The sequence below is a fragment of the Coregonus lavaretus genome (genome assembly GCF_964263955.1).
Source record: "Coregonus lavaretus genome assembly, chromosome: 40".
Lineage (NCBI taxonomy): Eukaryota > Metazoa > Chordata > Actinopteri > Salmoniformes > Salmonidae > Coregonus > Coregonus lavaretus.
Window position 1 is genome coordinate 11,151,157 of NC_140027.1, and position 23,951 is coordinate 11,175,107.

General features: G+C 40.9%; 1 protein-coding gene across 1 annotated transcript; it reads right to left on the reverse strand.

The window, feature by feature from the left end:
• Positions 1-3,716: 3,716 nt before the first annotated feature.
• On the reverse strand, positions 3,717-22,580 carry LOC311113529 (two pore channel protein 2-like). Its single transcript, XM_084156771.1, has 19 exons — positions 22,386-22,580; positions 21,451-21,533; positions 20,016-20,130; positions 19,408-19,536; positions 17,974-18,090; positions 17,657-17,775; positions 16,921-17,022; positions 15,414-15,540; positions 14,435-14,639; positions 13,976-14,120; positions 12,906-13,091; positions 10,728-10,792; positions 9,330-9,417; positions 8,970-9,039; positions 6,468-6,687; positions 6,017-6,107; positions 5,558-5,671; positions 4,987-5,099; positions 3,717-4,563 (listed from the first exon to the last, which is right to left on the reverse strand). Exons 1-19 carry the CDS (start codon positions 22,506-22,508, stop codon positions 4,424-4,426), a joined length of 2,352 nt encoding a protein of 783 aa, XP_084012897.1. The 5' UTR covers positions 22,509-22,580; the 3' UTR covers positions 3,717-4,423.
• Positions 22,581-23,951: the final 1,371 nt, after the last annotated feature.

Consider the following 23,951-nt stretch of genomic DNA (forward strand, 5'->3'; position numbering starts at 1 on the left):
GTGTGTGATAGCCTTGTTCTTTAGTTTAGCACCAACCTCAGTGTTAATTGATTGGGGAAGCAGTGAACCTTCACTGTGGGGACAACGTCACCGATGCATTTCCTTATGAAGCCGGTGACGGAGGTGGTTAGCTTGTCGATGTTATCGGCGGAGTCTTGGAACATATTCCAATCAACGCTAGTAAAGCAGTTCTGTAACATAATCTCTGATTCTGATCAACGGAGCGAGTCACGGGTACTTCTTGTAAACAGGAAGCAGGAGTACGGAGTCATGATCTGATTTTCCGAATGGCGGACGAGGGAGGGCCTTACTTGTGGGAAGAGTAACAGTGGTCTAGGACTTTATTGCCCCTAGTGGTGAAGGAGACATTTTGATGGAAGTTGGGCATCACGTGTCTTAATGATCGGAAGTAAAATCGCTGGAGACAAGAAAGACAGTCTCCGGATGTAAGTTTTCCTGCTTGTTTATAGCCTAGTACAGTTTGTTAAGTGTCAGCGTGTTATATTTATTGTCCTGTATACAACAGTCACGATAACAGCTGAAAACTCCCTCAGGAGGTAGAAGGCATTTGACCATCAAGTATTCCAAGACGGGTGAACAATGGGTCGAGACTACCACTGCGCTCGAGTCAGCAAACCATTTGTTGTAGATAAGAAGGGAAACCCCTCCCCCTCTCGATTTCCCTGACTCTACTCTCCTGTCCACTTGGTGGATGGAGAATCCATCGAGTTGGATAGCCATGGAGGTATCTTGTCCGAAAGCCATGAAGACATTTTTTCCCTGTGAGACAAAGGAAGTCTTCCCGCCAAAACTCCAACATCCAAAAGTGGATAATGAAACAATATTCCTACTTAAAAGAATGTGGGAAATGGTTGGTAGGGACTTAAAGAACAATCATGTCAAATGTGTTACTATGTTGTGATGTCATTAAATACGGTGGAACAACATAACTGTATCTCTGGGGGTGTACACTTCCCAGTTATGGGGTTTGCATCTAATGGTTGTATAAAACGAATGATTAAGTATAATAATACTTTTGTGAAGATAACAATGTGATTTTAGCATTCTAGATGAGATGATTGTTTTCCATATTGATTTGTTCTCAGTCAGTGGCCACGCCCAGATGAGCATAAACATGATGGAACGCCCCTTTTACCCCGAGTGCATAAAAAGCCTTGTGACAAAATTCAGACCAGCAGACGTGAAGCGTGAGCTAAACGTTGCAAATGGTTGAATTTCTACCAGACCAGAAAGACCAGAAAACGTGAGACGTTAGTCCACACGTTTGAAATGGAGAAACTCTGAAACTCTCAACCTCTACACGAGGTGAAGAAGAAGACAATGCACTAGACCTTATCATTTCATTCTGCAGCTGGCATGTATAGTCGTCTAGAGAACTTTCAATCAAGACACGAGACAACTGCTGGTACATCTGAAGTATCCATTCTAACCACTACTACGACCAGAAACTCTACCAAGGACATTGTGATCTCTGGTGGGCAAACCAGAGTCCTACATCATCAACTCAACTCTCGAGGACAGCTACACGTAAATACATGTTGCATTTCTAATCCGAATGAGCGTTATTAGAGTATTATGATTACAGTGAGCATAGTCTCCAAAGTAACTACGATAGTTTGAATCTCGGTCTCTCCCTTCCATTCTGACCCCTCCACTATCCAAGCATTCATGCTAATGTTAGTCAAGTCCACTAGGGACCTGTTTTCATTGTATTATGACAATCTTATTATGAAGTGATTGGCCAATAGAATGGAGGGAAGAGGTGGCCGGTTTTCCCTTCGCCTTAATCTCGCCAGGACTCCCCATCTCCTGCCTCTGTAACGCCGGCGTTTCCTCTTGCAGAAAGAGCCCAGGGAAGATGAGTCAAGGTCGAAGTTGAAGCCGGAATTTGGGTAAGTAACTGCCGATCTGATGTTCAAAACTTCTTGTCGGTTATAAGAAATGATAGAGGATACATTTCATGAAAATTAAGTAAAAATAAACTCCAAAAGAATCACAAAATAGCAAAGTTGGGTCAGAGCTCGCAAAATGGTGGCCATCCAGAATTTATTACAATGGAGTAATACATTCTTATATTGTGTGTTATGATAAATACTTACAGATGTGCTAAACTCATGAGCCATTGATAATAAGTAATATGCTTTCACAAAGAATGGGCAACTCACCTTGCACAGTGCGCACACATACAGTGCCTTGAGAAAGTGTTCACACCACTTAAACCACGTAAATCTCTAAGAGCTTGCCACACCTGTATTGTACAACATTTGCCCATTATTCTTTTTAGAAATTCTTCAAGCTCTGTGAAATTGATTGTTGATCATTGCTAGACAACCATTTTCAGGTCTTGCCATAGATTTTAAATCAGATTTAAGTCAAAACTGTAACTTGGCCACTCAGGAACATTCACTGTCTTCTTGGTAAGCAACTCCAGTGTATATCTGGCCTTGTGTTTTAGGTTATTGTCCTGCTGAAAGGTGAATTCATCTCCCAGTGTCTGAACCATGTTTTCCTCTAGGATTTTGCCTGTGCTTAGCTCCATTCCGTTTCTTTTTCATCCTAAAAACTCCCCAGTCCTTAACGATTACAAGCATACCCATAACATGATGCAGTCGCCACTATGCTTGAAAATATGAGGGTGGTACTCAGTAATGTGTTGTATTGGATTTTCCCCAAACATAACAATTTGTATGGAAGACAAAAAGTGAATTGCTTTGCCACAATTATTTGCAGTATTACTTTAGTGCCTTGTTGCAAACAGGATACATGTTTTGGAATATGTTTTATTCTGTACAGGCTTCCTTCTTTTCACTCTGCCAATTAGGTTAGTGTTGTGGTGTAACTACAATGTTGTTGATCCATCCTCAGTTTTCTCCTATCCCAGCCATTAAACTCTGTAACTGTTGGCCTCATGGTGAAATTCCTAAGCAGTTTCCTTCCTCTCCAGCAACTGAGTTAGGAAGGATGCCTGTATCTTTGTAGTAACTGGGTGTATTGATACACCATCCAAAGTGTAATTAATAACTTCACCATGCTCAAAGGGATATTCAATGTCTGCTTTTTTTATATTTACCCATCTACCAACAGGTGCCCTTTGTGAGGCATTGGAAACCTCCCTGGTCTTTGTGGTTGAAATTCACTGCTCGACTGAGGGACCTTACAGATAATTGTATGTGTGGGATACAGTGACAAGGTAGTCATTAAAAAAATCATGTTTAACACTATTATTACACACTGAGTAAGTCCATGCAACTTGTGACTTGTCAAGCACATTTTTACTCCTGAACTTATGTAGGCAATAACAAAGGGGTTGAATACTTATTGACTGAAGACATTTCAGCTTTTAATTTTTAATGAATTTGTAAAAATACCCCATAATGTATTGTGTGTAGGCCATTGACAAAATAAAATCTAAATTTAATCTAGTAAATACAGGCTTTAACACAAGTAGAAAAAGTGAATACTTTCTGAAGGCACTGTAGCTATCCAACCATTTCCAATCATAGTAGTCTCTGCACATGTCAGGTAGGGTAGGCTATGCACCAAACAGCCAAAGCTTACTTGAAAAAGTGAAGAGTGAAGAAAGTGGCTGTACTGATGATGTCAGAGCAAACCAGTCTTTGGTCAATTATTGCTTGGTTACATGAAATGTTAGTTTGGCCGCACATAATACATCATAAGAAAGGCTTCTTTTTTTTGCTTTATTCATGCTTTATTAATAGAGAAATAATGATGTACATAGGCCTACAGAGTATTGGTTGTATCGAAGGTTGGTTGGTTGGATGTGACTGAACTTCGAGGGCTGGTTCCCTGGACACAGATTAAACATAGTCCTGGACTAAAAACCCATTTTAATTGAGATTCTCCATTAAACATGCATTTTAGTCCAGGATAAGCCCTGATCTGTATCTGGGAAACTGTCCATAAATGACAATATAAATAGTTGAGAGTAAAGTCTCTACATACAGCATGTATTTGAGTCAGATTTCCCAATAGAAGAAACAGACAAAAGAAACAACCTTTTATGCTGCGGCAAATTACCTCAGTAGATATTCCATTTTATATCATTTCAGTTTTCCCTTCATGATAGATGATCAAATGCTGTTCCTTTGAGTATAACTTCACATGGCGATCATCAAACAAGAATACATCTCATTTTTGATGAATGTGGATTGTGTTGTCAAGATATTTACAAAAAGCAGTATATGAAAGAGATCAAACTAGCGAGCTAAATATCACATTGAGGAATGTTACCCGTTTATAGTGTATTGTGTTTTACATAAACCTCTAGAAATATTTCATAATATATAGTATTTTTTATGATACATTAGGCATGATAATATAAGGCATTTCAGTACAAAAACAGAAAGCTAAATTAGAGTATTTATTCCCTTTCTGACCACGGCTATACAGAATCAAAGGTTGGATTTGGGAAGTTCAGATTCGATGGGTTATTGGGATCGAAATCTTCATCTTCTGCAAAGTCCTCTGGGTCTAGGTCCGCCTCAAACATCCTCTGTAACAAACCGTCCACAGTTTTGTATCCTGGGAGGAAGCAGGCAGAAAGCTGATGTCAGTACAGATTGTTAAAAAGGCCCTATTCAGGTAGGCTACTACCTGAACGTGTCTAACAAAAACGCAGATGTATATTTTCCTTTGCTAAATCTTTTGCTGTTTCCTATTGAAAACAACCCAGGTTTTTGATAACCCTTTTCCAGGTAGTAAATCATAATTCATCACATACTGTATAGCTATGATGATTCTATGTGATTCTATGATGCATTGATTGTGCATTCAGAATTCATAACATTGTATAGCATATTATAGCAGCCATAATATTTGAAAAAGCATTAATTGCCATATGCATATATTTCCATTCACATTCATAGATTTCCAAGGTATAAAATGTGTCATACCACCATACAGGTGATTCAGACAGTGCTACAATGAATTCTCCTCAAAGCTTACTTTTAGAGGCGATCTTGAACATGAGTGCAGGTTTTCCCTTGGTCGACTCAGAGGTGCCCATATCATTGTCGTTCGTTTCCATGGCATCCACCAAGTTTCCATCCAGTTTCTCTCTGATTAGCACAAAGAGAAAGCACAATAAAACAAGATAAACATGGCTGTTCAGGAGGACACATCATTACATAACGTTCAGATTGGAATGTTTTGCGTAGATTGAGCAGATATGATTGTCATGTTGAATAGGAAATCGTATCAACTCTATTCATCACATTTCTATTTGCAATGCTCTGAACGTTTCACCTCACTGAACACACCCCCAGTCTGCCACATCTACTGGCCAATAAGCAATTAGCAAACCCTTTGTTTTAACATGAACAATTAGCAGTTAGCAAACCCTTTATTTGAAGGCAGTGCATCATGAATACTGTATGTGGTTTAGCTTGGAACATGACTCATGGCTACAGGAAGTTATGCATGCTACACTTTCACCCCTCTGACTCAATACGAAATCAAGCCCACCCAAGGCATAAAAAATGATTATTCTCCAATTGCAAAACTATCAGGCACGTACTGTTTGACGCCCAATTCCAGTTCCTCAATTTTCTTTTCCAGAGAAGATTGTAGGTTACTTCTGTCCACGGTGTACTCCACGAAGAAGGCTTCCAGGACGAAAGCAATGAAAATACTGAGGGAAAAAAGGCATGTGATAGTCAATTCTCATAAAGAGCGAGAGAGTTATGAAATACAAAGTCATACTATGCTGGGTTCCAAATGTATTCCTATCACTGCCCCCTAGGCACTGGGCACTGCAGATCTGAAACTATTGGATAGGTATAAGCAATATGGCAGACATTCCACCAAGCAAATCAAAAGGCAAAGTGAAGTTATTACCATATTGCTTAAACTTGTCTAATCCTTTTAGATCTACAGAAGTGCCTGGGGTGTAGGGGTCGATTTTTTATTCAGCAATAGAGTATCATTGAGAAAAGTTTGTTTGGTTCTCAGTATTTCAAAGGAGACTTGTTCTTACTTGATAATGATGATGACGACTACAATGTGGAAGAGGACGAAGAACATCCTGGCTGAGATGTGAGTGACTGTGGTGAAACCGCTGGACAGCAGTGGGACCAACATTAAAGAAAATAATAAAATAGTAACAATTCTCCACTGAATGGTCAAGTTAGCCTGGCAACTTTGAGAAACACAGAAATTACCCAGTTGTCTGGATCCTAAAATAAGCTATGAAGACTGTTTAGTAAAGAAAGAGGAGTTATATTGCAATTTAAACTCATGTTTAACTCTCTACACACCAACCTACTGTAAAGTAATGTATTTTTGACTGTTTTAGTCAGTGAACACAGCTTACCTTACAATTCTGATTCAAGATTTCTATCTTGGAGCAACATTTTCACAAGAGCACATAAAAAGTAATGTTTTAGCTTAATATCTCAATGTATTTTCCCATGCTTTGAAAAGGATATCATTCCACTGGTTGACCACGGTGAGTTCCAGCAGGAGGATAAAAGAGGAAACCACGTTGTTAAAGTTGTTCTTGCAGTAGTTGTGCTTGACGAATGCTGAGTTTTTGAGCAGGGGGTTTCCACAGAATGCCTTATCCGGATCAGTGGAGTTAGCCTCGAAGAAGCGGATTTTCCCTTTGAACAGCTCCATTCCCACCATGGCAAATATGTAATAGACCACCTGAGAAATACAGTGCATTCAGAAAGTATTCAAACCCCGTCTGTTTTTCCACATTTTGTTACGTTACACATTTCAAAAAAATCCTCACAATACCCCATAATGACAAAGCAAAAACAGGTTTAGAATTTTTGGTAAATGTATTAACAATAAAAAAAACAGAAATACCTTATTTACATAAGTATTCAGACCCTTTGCTATGAGACTCAAAATTGAGCTCCGGTGCATCCTGTTTCCATTGATCATCCTTGAGATGTTTCTACAACTTGACTGGAGTCCACCTGTGGTAAATTCAATTGATTTGACATGATTTGGTAAGTAACACCTGTCTATATAAGATCCCACAGTTGACAGTGCATGTCAGAGCAAAAACCAAGCCATGAGGTCGAAGGAATTGTCCGTAGAGCTCTGAGACAGGATTGTGTCGAGGCACAGATCTGGGGACGGGTACCAAAACATTTCTGCAGCATTGAAGGTCCCCAAGAACACAGTGGCATCCATCATTCTTAAATGGAAGAAGTTTGGAACCATCAAGACTCTTCCTAGAGCTGGCCGCCCAGCCAAACTGAGCAATCGGGGGAGAAGGGCCTTGGTCAGGGAGGTGAACATGAACCCGATGGTCACTCTGACAGAGCTCCAGAGTTCCTCTCTGGAGATGGGAGAACCTTCCAGAAGGACAACCATCTCTGCAGCACTCCACCAAGCAGGCCTTTATGGTAGTGTGACCAGACGGAAGCCACTCCTCAGTAAAAAGCAGCCCGCTTGGAGTTTGCCAAAAGGCTCCTAAAGGACTCAGACCATGAGAAACAAGATTCTCTGGTCTGATGAAACCAAACCTCTTTGGCCTGAATACCAAGCGTCACGTCTGGAGGAAACCTGGCACCATCCCTACGGTGAAGCACGGTGGTGGCAGCAACATGCTGTGGGATGTTTTTCAGCAGCAGGGACTGGGAGATTAGTCATGATTGAGGGAAATATTAACAGAGCAAAGTACAGAGATATCCTTGATGAAAACCTGCTCCAGAGCGCTAAGGTCCTCAGACTGGGGCGAAGGTTCACCTTCCAACAGGACAACGACCCTAAGCACACAGCCAAGACAACGCAGGAGTGGCTTCGAGACAAGTCACTGAATGTCCTTGAGTCGCCCAGCCAGAGCCCGGACTTGAACCAGATCGAACATCTCTGGAGAGACCTGAAAATAGCTGTGCAGCGACACTCCCCATCCAACCTGACATAGCTTGAGGGGATCTGCAGAAAATAATGGGGGAAACTACCCAAATACAGGTGTGCCACACTTGTAGCGTCATACCAAAGAAGATTTGAGGCTGTAATCTTTGCCAAATGTGCTTCTACATAGTACTGAGTAAATGGTCAGAATACTTATGTAAATGTGATATCAGTTTTTTATTTGTAATACATTTGCAACAATTTCTAAAAACCTTTTTTTGCTTTGTCATTACGGGGTATTGTGTGTAGATTGATGAGGGAAAAAACAATTTAATCAATTTTAGAATAAGGCTGTAACGTAACATAATGTGGAAAAGTCAAGGGGTCTGAATACTTTCCGAATGCACTGTATATGGGACAACTATGCAGTCAATCAATCATCAGTTGCAACACAGGATTAAATATTGAAGGAACATTTCACTCAAATATGAATTGTCTGATGTTTTCAGTGTAATTTAAATATGAGTCAATGACCAAGACCATCTGTTTTGTAGATTCAGATGTATGGCATAATCCAAAATGAACGAAAGAGATAAGCGCCACACAATTGTAGTTCTTATCTTTTCCATTAATTTGGGGTTGAGGCATTTTATAGCTGGATATACACAGCTGATAGATTGGGAATTTGATTCATCTTGACATTTGAAATCATCTGATTCCCTTACAAGCGTCAAACTCATGAGCTTAGTTCAACTGTCGTACCCCATTAGAACCCAAAATATAAGCTTGTTTTACTCCAATGTTTGTAAACAAAGTAAATGTAAAAAAACACTAAATAGCCTCAAAACATGATTAAAACTTTAATTACAATATCATGGATGGTCAGTCCTTGCATCCATTGCTTGGTCTATGAATTTGAGAGTGGTTACATTTCTCCAGTCCCATCCCTCAGCTTTTTAGTGAAACAGTGGCGAGTACACTTTGGTATTGTTTCAACTGCTGATTGGCACTTTAAGCTCAATAAGCAGGAATAGGGTCACACTTTGGTCCATACATATCCTTAATAAACACATTCCCTTCTTGGTGTAATTTAACTTTACTACACACAAACAACTTACGACGATGAGCTGTCCGAATGTGAGTATCGTCGGTCCAATCTTGATGAGGGTGTTGATGATGGCACGAAACCTTAGGGAGAAAGAACATCAGGAAGAATATGAGTTCCAAGTCTATGAATGAGAATATCAAAATAAACCATATCTGACTTGTATAGGACTTTCTGCAAATTCATTTTGTCACAGTAGCTACTGCAGATACTAGCCCTGGCAGTTAAGGGAAACAGTTTGATAATGTTTCACATCTTTATTTTGAAACTGTCTTACATGCACGCGTACATGAGCGCACACACACACACACACACACACACACACACACCAGACCCTGCTCATACAGGAAATGGAAGTCCTTGACCTCCTAACCTTTTGATGCTGTCCACCACTCGTATGAGCCTCAGGATGCGCAGGATGAACACAATGTCCAGGATCTGACGGCTGGTGTAGCCTCCAGCTGGGACAAAACACATGAACATCCCAACATGAACGCAAGGCAGACTCGGAGGGCAAAATCATTTGCTGTAGTAGAGTGCACCAGACAGCATAATGAAAAAAGGACAAGGAAAATAAACATCATCCCAAGTCAACATAGGAAGCAGATGTTTGATTTATAGCGCTTTTCAACAAGCTCCTAAAAGTAGGAAAAACCTCATCCATCGCCAAAGTATGCCACCCACTACCAATGTACGTCATTATGTGTCGTCCCGTGTAGCTCAGTTGGTAGAGTATGGCATTTGCAATGCCAGGGTTGTGGGTTCGATTCCCACGGGGGGCCAGTATGAAAATGTATGCACTCACTAACTGTAAGTCGCTCTGGATAAGAGCGTCTGCTAAATGACTAAAATGTAAAATTATATACTATCCTGATTTTTCAATAATTTAATTTGAGTATCTATCAAGAGTCATCTATCCAAAAAAACATTAATAAAGTACCATCTTATTTTTGTCTTTCATTGTACTTTTGCTCATTTTCAAATGAAACATGATGACGACTCCTCATTCAACAGACAATCATCAATTGGTTTAAAATAACACATGAAAAAGACAAAAATATATGGGCAACAGAAACAATAGGATGACTCCAACAAACCAATGAGAGGCTTACTATGGGTGACCTTCCACTCCTGCTCCCCAGAGCCAGCACAGCGTTGACATAATGTAAAACCCCAATGTTAGCTCAATGGTCAACAGCAGCCAACATTAACAATGAGCCGCCATCACCACCAGAGGGGGGCTCATGGGGAACAGCAAACCCCAGACAAAATGGACAATTAAGTTGTTTATTGTATTTGCCTTAATAACTTTTACTGTCATTTTTTTATACTATCTCAATGGCATGGTGGTCTACAAATCGGAAATGTAGGCCTAAAACATTGATGGTTGCAATGCAGGCACACTGCTGCAGAGCCCTTAACAAAGACAAATAACCTTTACTGTTTGTGAGTAAAGAGTGGAAGTGATATGATATGATCCATGATAACACAATGTGCTAGATTTAAAGACATATTGGGCCGGTCTCCCTGACACAGATTATGCCTAATCCTGGACTTAAAAACCATGCTCAATGGAGAATCTAATGTAATTCTAATCAAGGACTAGGTTTGGTCTGTGTCCAGGAACATGGCCCATATAGGCGCCAATGCCATGGATGTCACTTAAGGCAGCCCCCCACACCTCTCCGATTCAGAGGGTTTGGGTTAAATGCGGAAGACCTGACTTGGTATCCCTTTTCCCTTCCCTGACACAGATTTAGGTTTTACTTACATAATTTCAGTGCTGAATTGATGATCATAGCTATTAAGGCAGTGATGACGATGATGGTGTCAAACCTGTGTGGATAGTGGGGAGGAAGATCTTACTACACAAGTATTTAAACCAAGCAGAAGCGGTCTCCTTTCATTGCAATTCAAATCATCATATACCTAATCCGCTAGTACCACTCTTAAGTAAACAAGCCTTGGTCACAGAATTAAGGATGGTGCATCTACATGGCATAAGGGGAACATAAAACATTGCTTCTAATATTGACCAGATCTGGGTTCAAATAGTATTGGTTTTCTTTCTTTCAACTTTAGCCGTGCTTGATTGAGCTTGCCTGACACAATGGAACCAATTGAATAGTCACCAAAGTGCAGACCCTGCCCATCCCCGGCCAGGCAGGTTCAATCAAACGCTCAAAGTATTTGAAGGGAAAACAACAAATTATACAGTGCCTTGCAAAAGTATTCATCCCCCTTCACGTCTTTCCTATTTTGTTGCATTACAACCTGTAATTTAAATGGATTTTTATTTGGATTTCATGTAATGGACATACACAAAATAGTCCAAATTGGTGAAGTGAAAGGAAAAAAATAACTTGTTTCAAGAAATTCTAAAGAATTAATAACGGAAAAGTGGTACGTGCATATGTATTCACCCCCTTTGCTATGAAGCCCCTAAATAAGATCTGGTGCAACCAATTACCTTCAGAAGTCACAATTAGTTAAATAAAGTCCACCTGTGTGCAATCTAAGTGTCACATGATCCCAGTATATATACACACCTGTTCTGAAAGGCCCCAAAGTCTGCAACACCACTAAGCAAGCGGCACCATGAAGACCAAGTAGCTCTCCAAACAGGTCAGGGACAAATTTGTTGAGAAGTACAGATCAGGGTTGGGTTATACAAAAAATATCCGACACTGAACATCCCACGGAGCACCATTAAATCCATTATTCAAAAATGGAAAAAATATGGCACCACAACAAACCTGCCAAGAGAGGGCCGCCCACCAAAACTCACAGACCAGGCAAGAAGGGCATTAACCAGAGAGGCAACAAAGAGACCAAAGATAACCCTGAAGGAGCTGTAAAGCTCCACAGTGGAGATTGGAGTATCTGTCCATAGGACCACTTTAAGGCGTACACTCCACAGAGCTGGGCTTTATGGAAGAGTGGCCAGAAAAAAAGCCATTGCTTTAAAAAAAAATAAGCTAACACTTTGGTGTTCGCCAAAAGGCATGTGGGAGACTCCCCAAACATATGGAAGAAGGTACGCTGGTCAGATGAGACTAAAATTGAGCTTTTTGGCCATCAAGGAAAACGCTATGTCTGGCGCAAACCCAACACCTCGCACCATGCTGTGGGGATGTTTCTCCCCATCGGCAGGGACTGGGAAACTGGTCAGAATTGAAGGAATGATGGATGGCGCTAAATACAGGGAAATTCTTGAGGGAAACCTGTTTCAGTCTTCCAGAGATTTGAGACTGGGACGGAGGTTTGCTTCCAGCAGGACAATGACCCTAAGCATACTGCTAAAGCAACACTCGAGTGGTTTAAGGGGAAACATTTAAATGTCTTGGAATGGCCTAGTCAAAGCCCAGACCTCAATCCAATTGAGAATCTGTGGTATGACTTAAAGATTGCTATACACCAGCGGAACCCATCCAACTTGAAGGAGCTGGAGCAGTTTTGCCTTGAAGAATGGGCAATAATCCCAGTGGCTAGATGTGCCAAGCTTATAGAGACATACCCCGAGAGACTTGCAGCTGTAATTGCTGAAAAAGGTGGCTCTACAAAGTATTGACTTTGGGGGGGTGAATAGTTATGCACACTCAAGTTCTGTTTTTTTTGTTCTTATTTCTTGTTTGTTTCACACAAAAAAATATTTTGCATCTTCAAAGTGGTAGGCATGTTGTGTAAATCAAAAAACCAAAAATCCATTTTAATTCCAGGTTGTAAGGCAACAAAATAGAAAAAAATACCAAGGGGGGTGAATACTTTCGCAAGCCACTGTATACTACTACTGGCTACATAAGGGGTTGGTTTCCCAGATTCAGATTGAGTTTAGTCCTGGACTAAAAAGAAAGCTCAATGGAGATTCTTCAGTAAGCATGCTTTTTAGTCCAGGACTAGGCTTAAATCGCTGCCCGCGTAACCGGACAAAAATGCTTGGGCTTCTCACCAGTTCCAGAACTGGTGTCTGGAGAAGAAGGCGCGGGGTTCAAAGCTGTACAGTTTGAGGATGATCTCTAGGAGATAGAGGACCAGGAAAGCCCACTCTACGTTGGCTATCAGCGGGTCGTCCTCGTCCAGACCGATGAACACCGCGTTAACCAGGATGATCAGGTCGTAGGTGTACACAAACGCCCTGGATATTACACACACGGAAAGAAAAACGCAAAGATATACATGAGACCTACACGTATATAAGCGCACATAGACACACTACAGCTGCCCCACACTCTAGTCTTAAGTTAACCATGTTCAAGTCAACAATGTTCATGTCAACCATGTTCTAGCTATCTGGACTATATTTTAGAGGTATAGCATTATATAATGAGTGACTTGTGAACGTTTATAAGTCACATCTTTCACAGACGTCATAAAATTAACACACATTCTACAACTCTTGTAAAGTTTCAAGGCTCACTTGGAAAATAAACGCTATTGTTCCCACAGGAAAAACCACAAATACTGGACATACCAATGACCAGTCAAATACCAAAGTCAAAATGTACCAAATGGATCTTAAAGTTATCTTATGCAAAGAAAGGAGTCTAGCTAACTGATGTATGCATCAACGAAAATGAAGTTTTGATTTTTTAAAGTAATTTTTAGGTGTTTAACACGCAAGTGGGAGAAACAGTGGGAAGGGCAGAGGGAGGGATTGAAACCTGGTCTCCAGTAGGGAGTTGTATATGTTACCACTATACCACGGCTCTGACGCTGAAAGGTATCTAGTAAATAGCGGGCAAAAGTGATTGAACTTATATCACCACAAACAAGAACTAGTTAAAAAAAGATGTCATTATGAGGTTTACCAAGGAATTGGTTGAGAAACACTGAATTACTTTCATATATATATATATATATATATATATATATATATATATATATATATATATATATATATATATATATATATATATATATATATATATATATATACACACACACTTTCAGATACTTTCACACGCTCCCCCAAACCTCTTCCCTGTACGTCTGCTGAGTAACGTATTTGGCTGCACTCACTTGTGCTGGACCATGCGGCAGACGAGACGACTGGGGGAGGAGAGATAGAGAGAGGGTAGCCATGTCTGGAGGGGGTGAGGCCGTGACTTCATCATGATCACCTGGATGTTCAGGAGGTCCGCCAGCTGAACAAATGCCACTTTTCCTGCACAGGTGGATGGATGAAATGAATCAATTAAGGCTTCAGCTCAAAGAAGGTGCTGCTTGGGTAACACTATGGTCGCGTTCCAGGGCGACTACATTGCAGGCGTTACATTCCATGAACCAATGGTTGTGTACTATGTCAGTGACTGGGAATTCGGGCTTCAGATGGCTATATCATATGATGTGGATGTTAGCTGACATATTAAACACCTATCCAGGTGTTGTGAGATCTGGCAGTCATCTGCAATCTGCAATTTAGTCAGCATGTAACATCTTTGTGTGGGTCTCTGTGTGACGTAGACTCCACCCACTCACCTATGCAGCCTTTGTTGTTGTCGTCGGAGACACTCCACAGCAGCTCCCTGTGGGCGTTGCTGATGTCCGGCTGGACCAACCGCACAAGCTGGTTCCAACAGGCCTGGCTTACCACAGGCTCCTCCTCTCCCTTCCTCTCCTGCAGCACGCCGAAGGCACGCACCATCTTGTGCCTCTTGGCCCTGACGAGCAGCCGTACTTCTTCCTGATTGGGTACATAGGATAGGAGTAGGATGAAGTTGCCCCTAGACGCTGATCTTGGGTCAGTGTAGTATTTTCCCCCACAAATGGTTGAGGTTAGGATTGGGGGAGGGGAATCTGATCCTAGACCTGTACCTAGAGGAAACTTCACCCCAAAGCACATGGGTGAAGTGACTTTTACTTGACCTATAACCTCAGATCAGTGAAGATGAAGCAAAGTAGACTTTAGACTAACACCCACCTAGGGAAAGTGATGAGGGTTATAGTTTCATAATGAGTCCTTTTTGACACCACACAACTATCAGCCACTCACTTTTCTCACCAACTCAGTGGGCTTGTGGTTAAAGTGTCCGCCCTGAGATTGGAAGGTTAGGAATTCGATGCCCGGCGGAGTCATACCAAAGACTGTAAAAATGGGACCTGATGGGTCTCTGCTTGGCACTTAGCATTAAGGAGATTTGAGGGTAAGGCCCTGCGATAGACCAGCGTCCTTTCTTGGGGGGTGTACTTGTACACCAAGCTGCCTTAAGCTACAGACACAGGAGATAGGCTCCTGCTTCTATGAGCCATTCCGTCTCGCACAAGCCAAGGCTACTTACATTTTAAAGTCACCAGTATTGAATTTCATAATAAACCCATAACAACATGCGACGTTCTACTAGCTCATTCAGACGCGCTCTACACAGAATGGAACAAACCATATCAGAACCAACAAAAGGAGAAAATCTGCGAAGAAATCATGCTGAGCTTCTATCATTGTCTTGTCCGCCCACTCTACCTTCAGGTACTTTTTGTAGTTGTTGTACACGACCGCCAAGAACACCGACATGAAGATGTACGTGTTGATGAGGATATAGATGATGAAGAACACGGCAAAGAAAACGCTGAAGTTGTACGCTGGCATCCTACGTGGGGAAATAAAGACAAAAATACATCAAGATGTGTGTCTGTATATTAAAGATGAAACAATGAAATGACTCATATGATATTTTACAGTTTAGTCATTTAGCAGACACTCTTTTCCAGAGCGACTAACAACCAGTTTATTCAACTTCAGTAGGCAAAAACCACCACGTGTCACCATCAATGCAAGTATAATCTACTCCCAGCAAAATAGTTGTAGGTTTATTAGGTACCCCACCCGTTCAAGAAAATGGTTTGCTCCTACAGACAGGGAGTCACGTGGCTGTGGCTTGCTGTATAAAGCAGGCAGACAGGCATTCAGTTACTGTTCAACTGAACTTTAGAATGGGCAAAACAAGTGACCTAAGCGACTTTGAACGTGGTATGATCGTCAGTCCCAGGCGCGACGCTTCCAGTACCTCAGAAACGTCCGTCCTCCTGGGCTTTTCACGCACGACAGTGTCTAGGGTTTACTGAGAATGATGGGCTATTGCAACAGACGACCACACCGGGTTCCATTCCTATCAACTTTAAAAACAAAAAGAAGCGGCTCCAATGGGCACGCGATCGCCAACACTGGACAATTGAGGAGTGGAAAAACATTGCCTGGTCCGACGAATCCCAGTTCCTGTTGCGTCATGCTAATGGCAGAGTCAGGATTTGGAGCAGCATGGGTCCATGACTCAATCCTGCTTGGTTTCAACGGTACAGGCTGGTGGTGGTGGGGTAATGGTGTGGGGAATGTTTTCCTGGCACGCGTTTGGACCCTTGAGCAACGTTTCCATGCCCCGAGGAATTCAGGCTGTTCTGGAGGCAAAGAGGGATCCGACCCGCTACTAGATGGGTGTACCTAATAAACTGGCCACTGAGTGTATATAGAAAGGGGATGTTGTACTTAAAGTTGTACTACAAATTAAAAGTCATACAGTTAAAGCTAGAATCCTTAAATGCTACATCCATTTTTGGACTTATAAATTAATGATATATACCTATTGATTCTTAAAGATATAACTTATAAATGCCTCATGAGCTTAGTCCAACTGTCATACTCCATCAGAACCCAAAATATAAGATTGTTTTTACTCCAATGTTTGTAAACAATGTAAACAAACATTGTCTAGCCTCAAAACATGGTTAAAACTAGAATTGTGATATAGTGGATGGTCAGCCCTTGCATCCATAGCTCTGTCTAGGAATTTGACAGTGGTTACATTTCTTCATGCCCATTCCTAGGCTTTTTACCAAAACAGAGGTGTGGTGACAGCTTTGTTATTTTTTCAATTAAGGATTCTAGCTTTAAAGAAGCATTCACATCTTACTAGATTTCATAATAAAAATCATAAGGAATATGGTTGGATAGTGGATATATCCAGGGTACTCACATGACATCCGGGCTGTTGGCAGTAGTGACTAGGACATAGAGATCAAAGACAATCTCCAGATAGTTGGTGAAATAGGGGCGTCCCTCTGTTGTTTTAAGGTCCCTATGGAGGAAAAAGCAGCACAAATCTGGTTTGCATTACGTCCAACAACAATGCCCCCCCCGCCCCCCCTCAAAAACATGAACCTTCACCATTAGCCGGTCAACTGCAGAAATGACCCTGGATGAGTGTCTAAGGGCAACTTGATCCTAGTCCCCTCCCTCTTTGCAAACAGGAAGTATGGATGGATGTGCTCTACTAACCACACAAGGCTGGTGTAGGATGACATAGCCCCTCAGAGCACTGCTTTTCTTTCTGATGGTTAAGATTAGGTTTGGGAATTGGGACAGAATAGCTGATCCTAGACCTGCTCTTATAGAGGCAACTACAGTAGTTTTCAGTGCAACTTTATGAAGTGCTACGCATTTGGTAATAATTATTTGCTTGCCAACTATATCAGACCGGCATGGGTGCAGGCTTTTGTTCCAACCCAGCACAAACACACCTGATTCAACTAATAAAAGTCTCGATATATATGAGTTGATTAGTTGAATCAGATGTATTACTGCTTGGCTGGAACAAAGGCCTGCACTCAGACCAGTCCTCTGCAGACAAGACGGTCACCCCTGTTCTAGAGCTTACAATGCTGGCAAACATATGCCCATATGACTACAGGACTTTCCTGATCCTGACTTACCTTTTCCCAAAGAGTTTGAGGGCCATGAGTGAGAACATGAGCACGCTGAACATGAAGAGCAGGAAGACATAGAGGATCTGAGGCAGTGCGTTTCGGATGCTTCGGAATGCTCTCCGGAGCTAGAGGAAGAAAGAGAGAATGTGAGTGAGTGATAAAAGGGAAGGGGGATACCTAGTCAGTTGCACAATTGAATGCATTCAACCGAAATGTGTCTTCCGCATTTAACCCAACCCCCCTGAATCAGGGGGAAGATGGTGTTTGTGTGTGTGACAGACAATACATTAACTGAGACGGAGAAAAAAGGAGAGAGTTTTTACCTGTCGTCCCTCAGTGATGTTGACCAGTAGGAGGGGCCTCAGTACCCGCGACCAGCGGACAGCGTAGAAACCCGTGGCTTTCAACGCCCCATAAATGATCATGTCAACAAGTGAGAGCTGAGAAAGGGAAAAACTTCAATTAGTACCCTGTTTGTTTCTTTGTAATGGGAGTCGTTACTCAAAGTTGTATGCTAAATTCCAAAATGGACCTCTAACGATTCCTGGAGATCAAAGTAGATTGTATAGATTTAGTGTGGTTATTGTATTGTAGTCATATTGTTTCCATCTATCCAATCCTGAAGTGGGTGAGAGTAATGGCTAGTGGTTGATTTGCAATTCAGCATTTTGGATTATTTCATAGCAATTCTCACACAGAAACTAACTCAAGTGGAGCCCAGTGTTGGAAGTTGGAATTGGTCTAGTAGCATGACGGCTTGAAGCTAGACCAATTCCAACATTGGGCTCCACTTTTCCACACACTGCTCAATCAAAAGTCAACACCACCCCAGTCATACAATTTACATTGAAATATGTTTCACCATCTATAGCTGCCATATACTATCTATATCTACATATCTATTGCTATCAATACATGTTTGCATATATGGTCAATACAGGAGTTAGCGGTGTACAACAGTGCACTCAAAATGAGTCATTTGTTTATTCAGAATCAAACCGAGTCATAGCGTTAACACTAGGAAGTAACTAGGAGTTGAGAATCCCTGACACAGGGAAACTTCGGGCTAAAGGTTTATTCACAACAATGTGCAAAGCACTTCTCAGCACATTCTCAACTTGTAATACAGTTCCTTCAAATGCTGCTACACTGAGTCACTGGGTGGGTTTCCCAATTCCTTCTTGACCAAAGTTTCCTCTAGGTACAGGTCTAGGATCAGATTCCCCTCCCCCAATCCTAACCTCAACCATTACCGGGGTAAATGCTACAATGACCCAAGATCAGCGTCTAGGGGCAAAGTAGCGATTTCTTTCAACGACCCAGACTAATACATGTTAGTAATACCTTGGTTGTGGGTTTGATTCCAGCATTGTTCATATATACAGAATATGTATAAGCTGTCGCTGGATAAAATCATTCAAATAAATTAAAATGTATTATTTAGGTACCTGTACCTTGATAGAGATATGCATACTGAATCAAAAGCACTGGATCCCATTGACCCTAGTGTTCATGTCTTGTGAGGAGAGGTAGGAGCAGAGCAGACAAGGAATTTCCGATGTAGTAGTTGGAGAAATAAAGTTGTATTGTCCTATATTGTATTGCACTAAAGAACATGAGGGTAATATGCACGCCCTAAACTGTAGTATACCAGGGCTGAAAAATAATAAAGATAAGAAATTAGAGGTCCGCTGTTCCCCTGTGCATTATTCCTGCACCTAAAAATAATTGCATTGCAGTAGTTGAGTCGCTCCTACCAAAATGATGACACAGATGCAGATGTTCTTGGGGTCTTTCCAAAACCTTTCCCGGGGGATGACTTTGGCGTAGTGCACGAGCCGAGCAGTGAAGGCTGCCAGACAGACAAGCTCGATCACTGAGGTCGCCTGAGGGAGACAAAAACGTGTGGCTACTATCAATTCAGGAAAAGATTACATTTGCACAACCAATTGTTTGCAATTCAACCAAGTTTGACTGGGGTGGTGTTCATTTGGCGCAAACAGGAAAAAATGCTTTGAAACAGAGGGGCTACATGAACTTGTCCAATAAGAACATTTCTGTTTCAGAACATTTCTGCAACATGCCCTAGGCCTACTGAACACGACCCTGGTACTCTCATCAAAAAACAGAGGTCACACACAGTGCTACACATAATACAACTGTTGGACAACTGTGGATAGATTTAAAACATGAAAAGAGCAATAAAACAAGCCTAAAGAAAGTGGGTTATTAGTAAAGGTTTCAAGAGACAGAAATTCCTACATACTGCGCATGGAATGCTTCATTATCTCTGGGCTAAAACATTGGCGTTTAAAAAGACTGAGAATTGCACCAAGCTGAGAGGAATATCATTGTGGATATCTACCCATATTGGCAGAGGAACAACTGCTGGGTCTTCAAAGATGGCCAAAGCCAGGTCCACTATGATGAAGGCATACACCAGGATCTGCAACCCCCAGTGGTTATAGAGCAAGTACAATCTGTGGAAAAAACAACAACAACCAGAATCCATATTTCAGTGGAATTATCCAATATCTTCAACCATAGATATCCCTCTCTCTCTCTCTCTCTTTCTTTCTGATGACTGTCTTTTTTTTTAATACTGTTACACACACAAATACAAACACGGCCTATGATAGCAGGACTACCTCTACTACTATCCTTAAGCTACAAGTGACAAGATTCTATCTATTTTTATTTCTTCTAATACATGCTCTGTCGATTTGGATGTATTCAACAAGTTGAATGCTCTGGCAACAACTATAACCTAACATCATTAAACATAACCATCTGGCAACAACTATAACCTAACATCATTAAACATAACCATCTGGCAACAACTATAACCTAACATCATTAAACATAACCATCTGGCAACAACTATAACCTAACATCATTAAACATAACCATCTGGCAACAACTATAACCTAACATCATTAAACATAACCATCTGGCAACAACTATAACCTAACATCATTAAACATAACCATCTGGCAACAACTATAACCTAACATCATTAAACATAACCATCTGGCAACAACTATAACCTAACATCATTAAACATAACCATCTGGCAACAACTATAACCTAACATCATTAAACATAACCATCTGGCAACAGCTATAACCTAACATCATTAAACATAACCATCTGGCAACAACTATAACCTAACATCATTAAACATAACCATCTGGCAACAGCTATAACCTAACATCATTAAACATAACCATCTGGCAACAACTATAACCTAACATCATTAAACATAACCATCTGGCAACAACTATAACCTAACATCATTAAACATAACCATCTGGCAACAACTATAACCTAACATCATTAAACATAACCATCTGGCAACAACTATAACCTAACATCATTAAACATAACCATCTGGCAACAACTATAACCTAACATCATTAAACATAACCATCTGGCAACAACTATAACCTAACATCATTAAACATAACCATCTGGCAACAACTATAACCTAACATCATTAAACATAACCATCTGGCAACAACTATAACCTAACATCATTAAACATAACCATCTGGCAACAACTATAACCTAACATCATTAAACATAACCATCTGGCAACAACTATAACCTAACATCATTAAACATAACCATCTGGCAACAACTATAACCTAACATCATTAAACATAACCATCTGGCAACAGCTATAACCTAACATCATTAAACATAACCATCTGGCAACAACTATAACCTAACATCATTAAACACAACCATCTGGCAACAGCTATAACCTAACATCATTAAACATAACCATCTCTACCTACCTTATAGCCTGAGGTGTTGTGTCGAAAAAGATGTTCCTGTTATACTGGGCGTCTGACAGGTACACTGCTGCAAGGTCAAAATCCTGGAGCACCCCCACAGACAAGAAAAGCAGCTGGTGAATATTCTACGCAAATAAAGCTTTAGTATAGATGCAATATCATAGCCATATCTAGAGTATACATATAGACCCTACTGTTTAGTATTAAGTGTCTCAAGGTAGGAATGCTGATCTAGGATCAGCTCCCACCTGTCCATGTAAAAGCCAAAACTGTGATCCCAAATAAGCACTCCTACTCTAAAAATGCATGAAAAATACAGGCGCTGGATGAAAAATGAAGTGTGTGATCCAACAGGTCAAGTCATGTAATGGGTACAGCTTATGATCATATGAATCCATATGGGTCGGATCCGTGTTGATGTCAATAAAGCAATAGAGCAAATAGGGACATTGACTATGTATAATGTACATAGTCTGATAAGTGTCAAGTCAACACATTAAATCACTGAAGATAATTAAGTAGTGTGTAATGAACCAAAATTCTAATTTGGGCTCTGCCCAATACAGGCAAATACAAACATGTTGATTACATGTATAATATACACGTTAATGGAAAAACAAGCGTGATGTATTGGCTGTGACAAAACTGATTATTGCCATGCCAGTAAGCGGGCCTATAGTTTATGCACTATTGATGCATGATTATTTCATGCATTATTATCATGATTTCGAACAATACACATAGCCTACAGTAGCCTAGAAGAACTTTATAAAACTATGTACATACGGTACTCTGCACGAACGCAAACAACTTAAGTAGGAGGTCTTGTGATGAGACAGTGACAGAAAGAAAATACTATATAATGTATCGACTTGGAAATGTAACGGAGCACCAATAAGTGATTAGTCAGAAATAGGCTACAAAGTATCACTTACATCCTTTGTCTTTCCATTAACAGTTTCAGATGTATTTCCAATGTTTGTTATCCGCGTTCCATTTTCAGGCGCCTCTTCTGGAGTTATTTCCTTTTTATCTGGTTCAGACATTGTTTTGAGCATTACATTTCCCTACAAATGTACTTTTCTCCTCTTTCGTAGGCCTAGATCAACTATTCGCTCCAGTTAGCAGGATATCCCGTGATTGAGTTGGGAGTCGTCCCCAAATAGTTATAACTCCTGTTTTCCTGCACGTTACTGCGTCTGCTACATATACATTCCTCAAATATCAAACATTATTGACGAATTGGAGGCATGTTAACATTTTGACCTCCTGTCGTAATCGGAGGATGGAGTAGCCTACAGTCTTTTTTTCAACGATCACAGAAAGATTGTGAAGTGAATGCCTTATGCCATGATCTTTATCTGTCATGTGACAATTTTAGCGGAAATAGCGGAGAAGAGACGACCGCGCTGGAAGGAAACTTTATGGCCTGAGTGGAGTTTGCAGAATGTGAGAACTCAAGGTCCGTACAGCACTCGAATTAGAGAAAACATCATTTTAAAGATAAACTGATGCTATACACTGAGTGGTCGAAACATTAGGAACACCTGCTCTTTCCATGACATAGACTGACCAGATGAATCCAGGTGAAAGCTATGGTCCCTTATTGATGTCACCTGTTAAATCCACTTCAATCAGTGTAGATGTAGGGGAGGAGACAGGTTAAAGAAGGATTTTTAGCCTTGAGATAATTTGGACATGGCTTCTGTATGTGTGCCATTCAGAGGGTGAATGGGCAAGACAAAATATTGAAGTGCCTTTGAATGGGGTAGGGTAGTCATAGCCACGGGAAGTAGGGGTGATGTGTGTGCTACAGAACCCCCTGAAAAATCAGAATAAAAAACACACAAAATAATATCTATCATAGTTTTTTGGGGGGGGGTTTCATAAAAGTAGTGCACTGGGCCTTTAATAGTCCTGTATTAGCGGACCCATATGCTCCAGTGTGGGAAAAAATAAAACATACAATCCCAAACTACTTCCCACAGCTATGATGGTAGTAGGTGCCAGGCGCATCAGTTTGAGTGTGTCAAGAACTGCAACGCTGCTGGGTTTTTCATGCTTAACAGTTTCCTGTGTGTATCAACAATGGTCCACCACCCAAAGGACATCCAGCCAACTTGACTCAAATGTGCAAAGCATTGGAGTCAACATGGGCCAGCATCCCTGTAACTTCGATCAATAACGCTTTCCTTTGCTTTTGATAACATTAGCCATGTTTTCATCAAACCATTTCATATTCCAGCCATTTTGTATTTTTATACAATTTTAGGGGCTTTATTTATACGTTTGTGAAATGATGATCGGTGCTTGACTTGCAAATAAAGACAAATACAAATGATCTTGCTCTCATTGTAACCAGGTAGGGTTTACTACCCACTAAGCATGGACTGACAGTGACATTTTTGTTTTTTGTGCAGTCCAGACCGGCCTTGATTTCAACGTCCACAGATGTAGATTTTTGGTCCGGACAAAATGTGACGCGTTTCAGGAAACTAGGC

Bases quoted from the DNA above. Each gene is read 5' to 3' on its own strand.
- LOC311113529 (XM_084156771.1), bottom strand. From the start codon at position 22,508: ATGCTCAAAACAATGTCTGAACCAGATAAAAAGGAAATAACTCCAGAA. The intron at 19,537-20,015 runs GTAGATATCCAC...TGTCTCCCTCAG, and splicing joins TTGTTCCTCTGCCAATATGG to GCGACCTCAGTGATCGAGCT. The intron at 18,091-19,407 runs GTAGGAGCGACT...TCCCTTTCTCAG, and splicing joins GCATCTGTGTCATCATTTTG to CTCTCACTTGTTGACATGAT.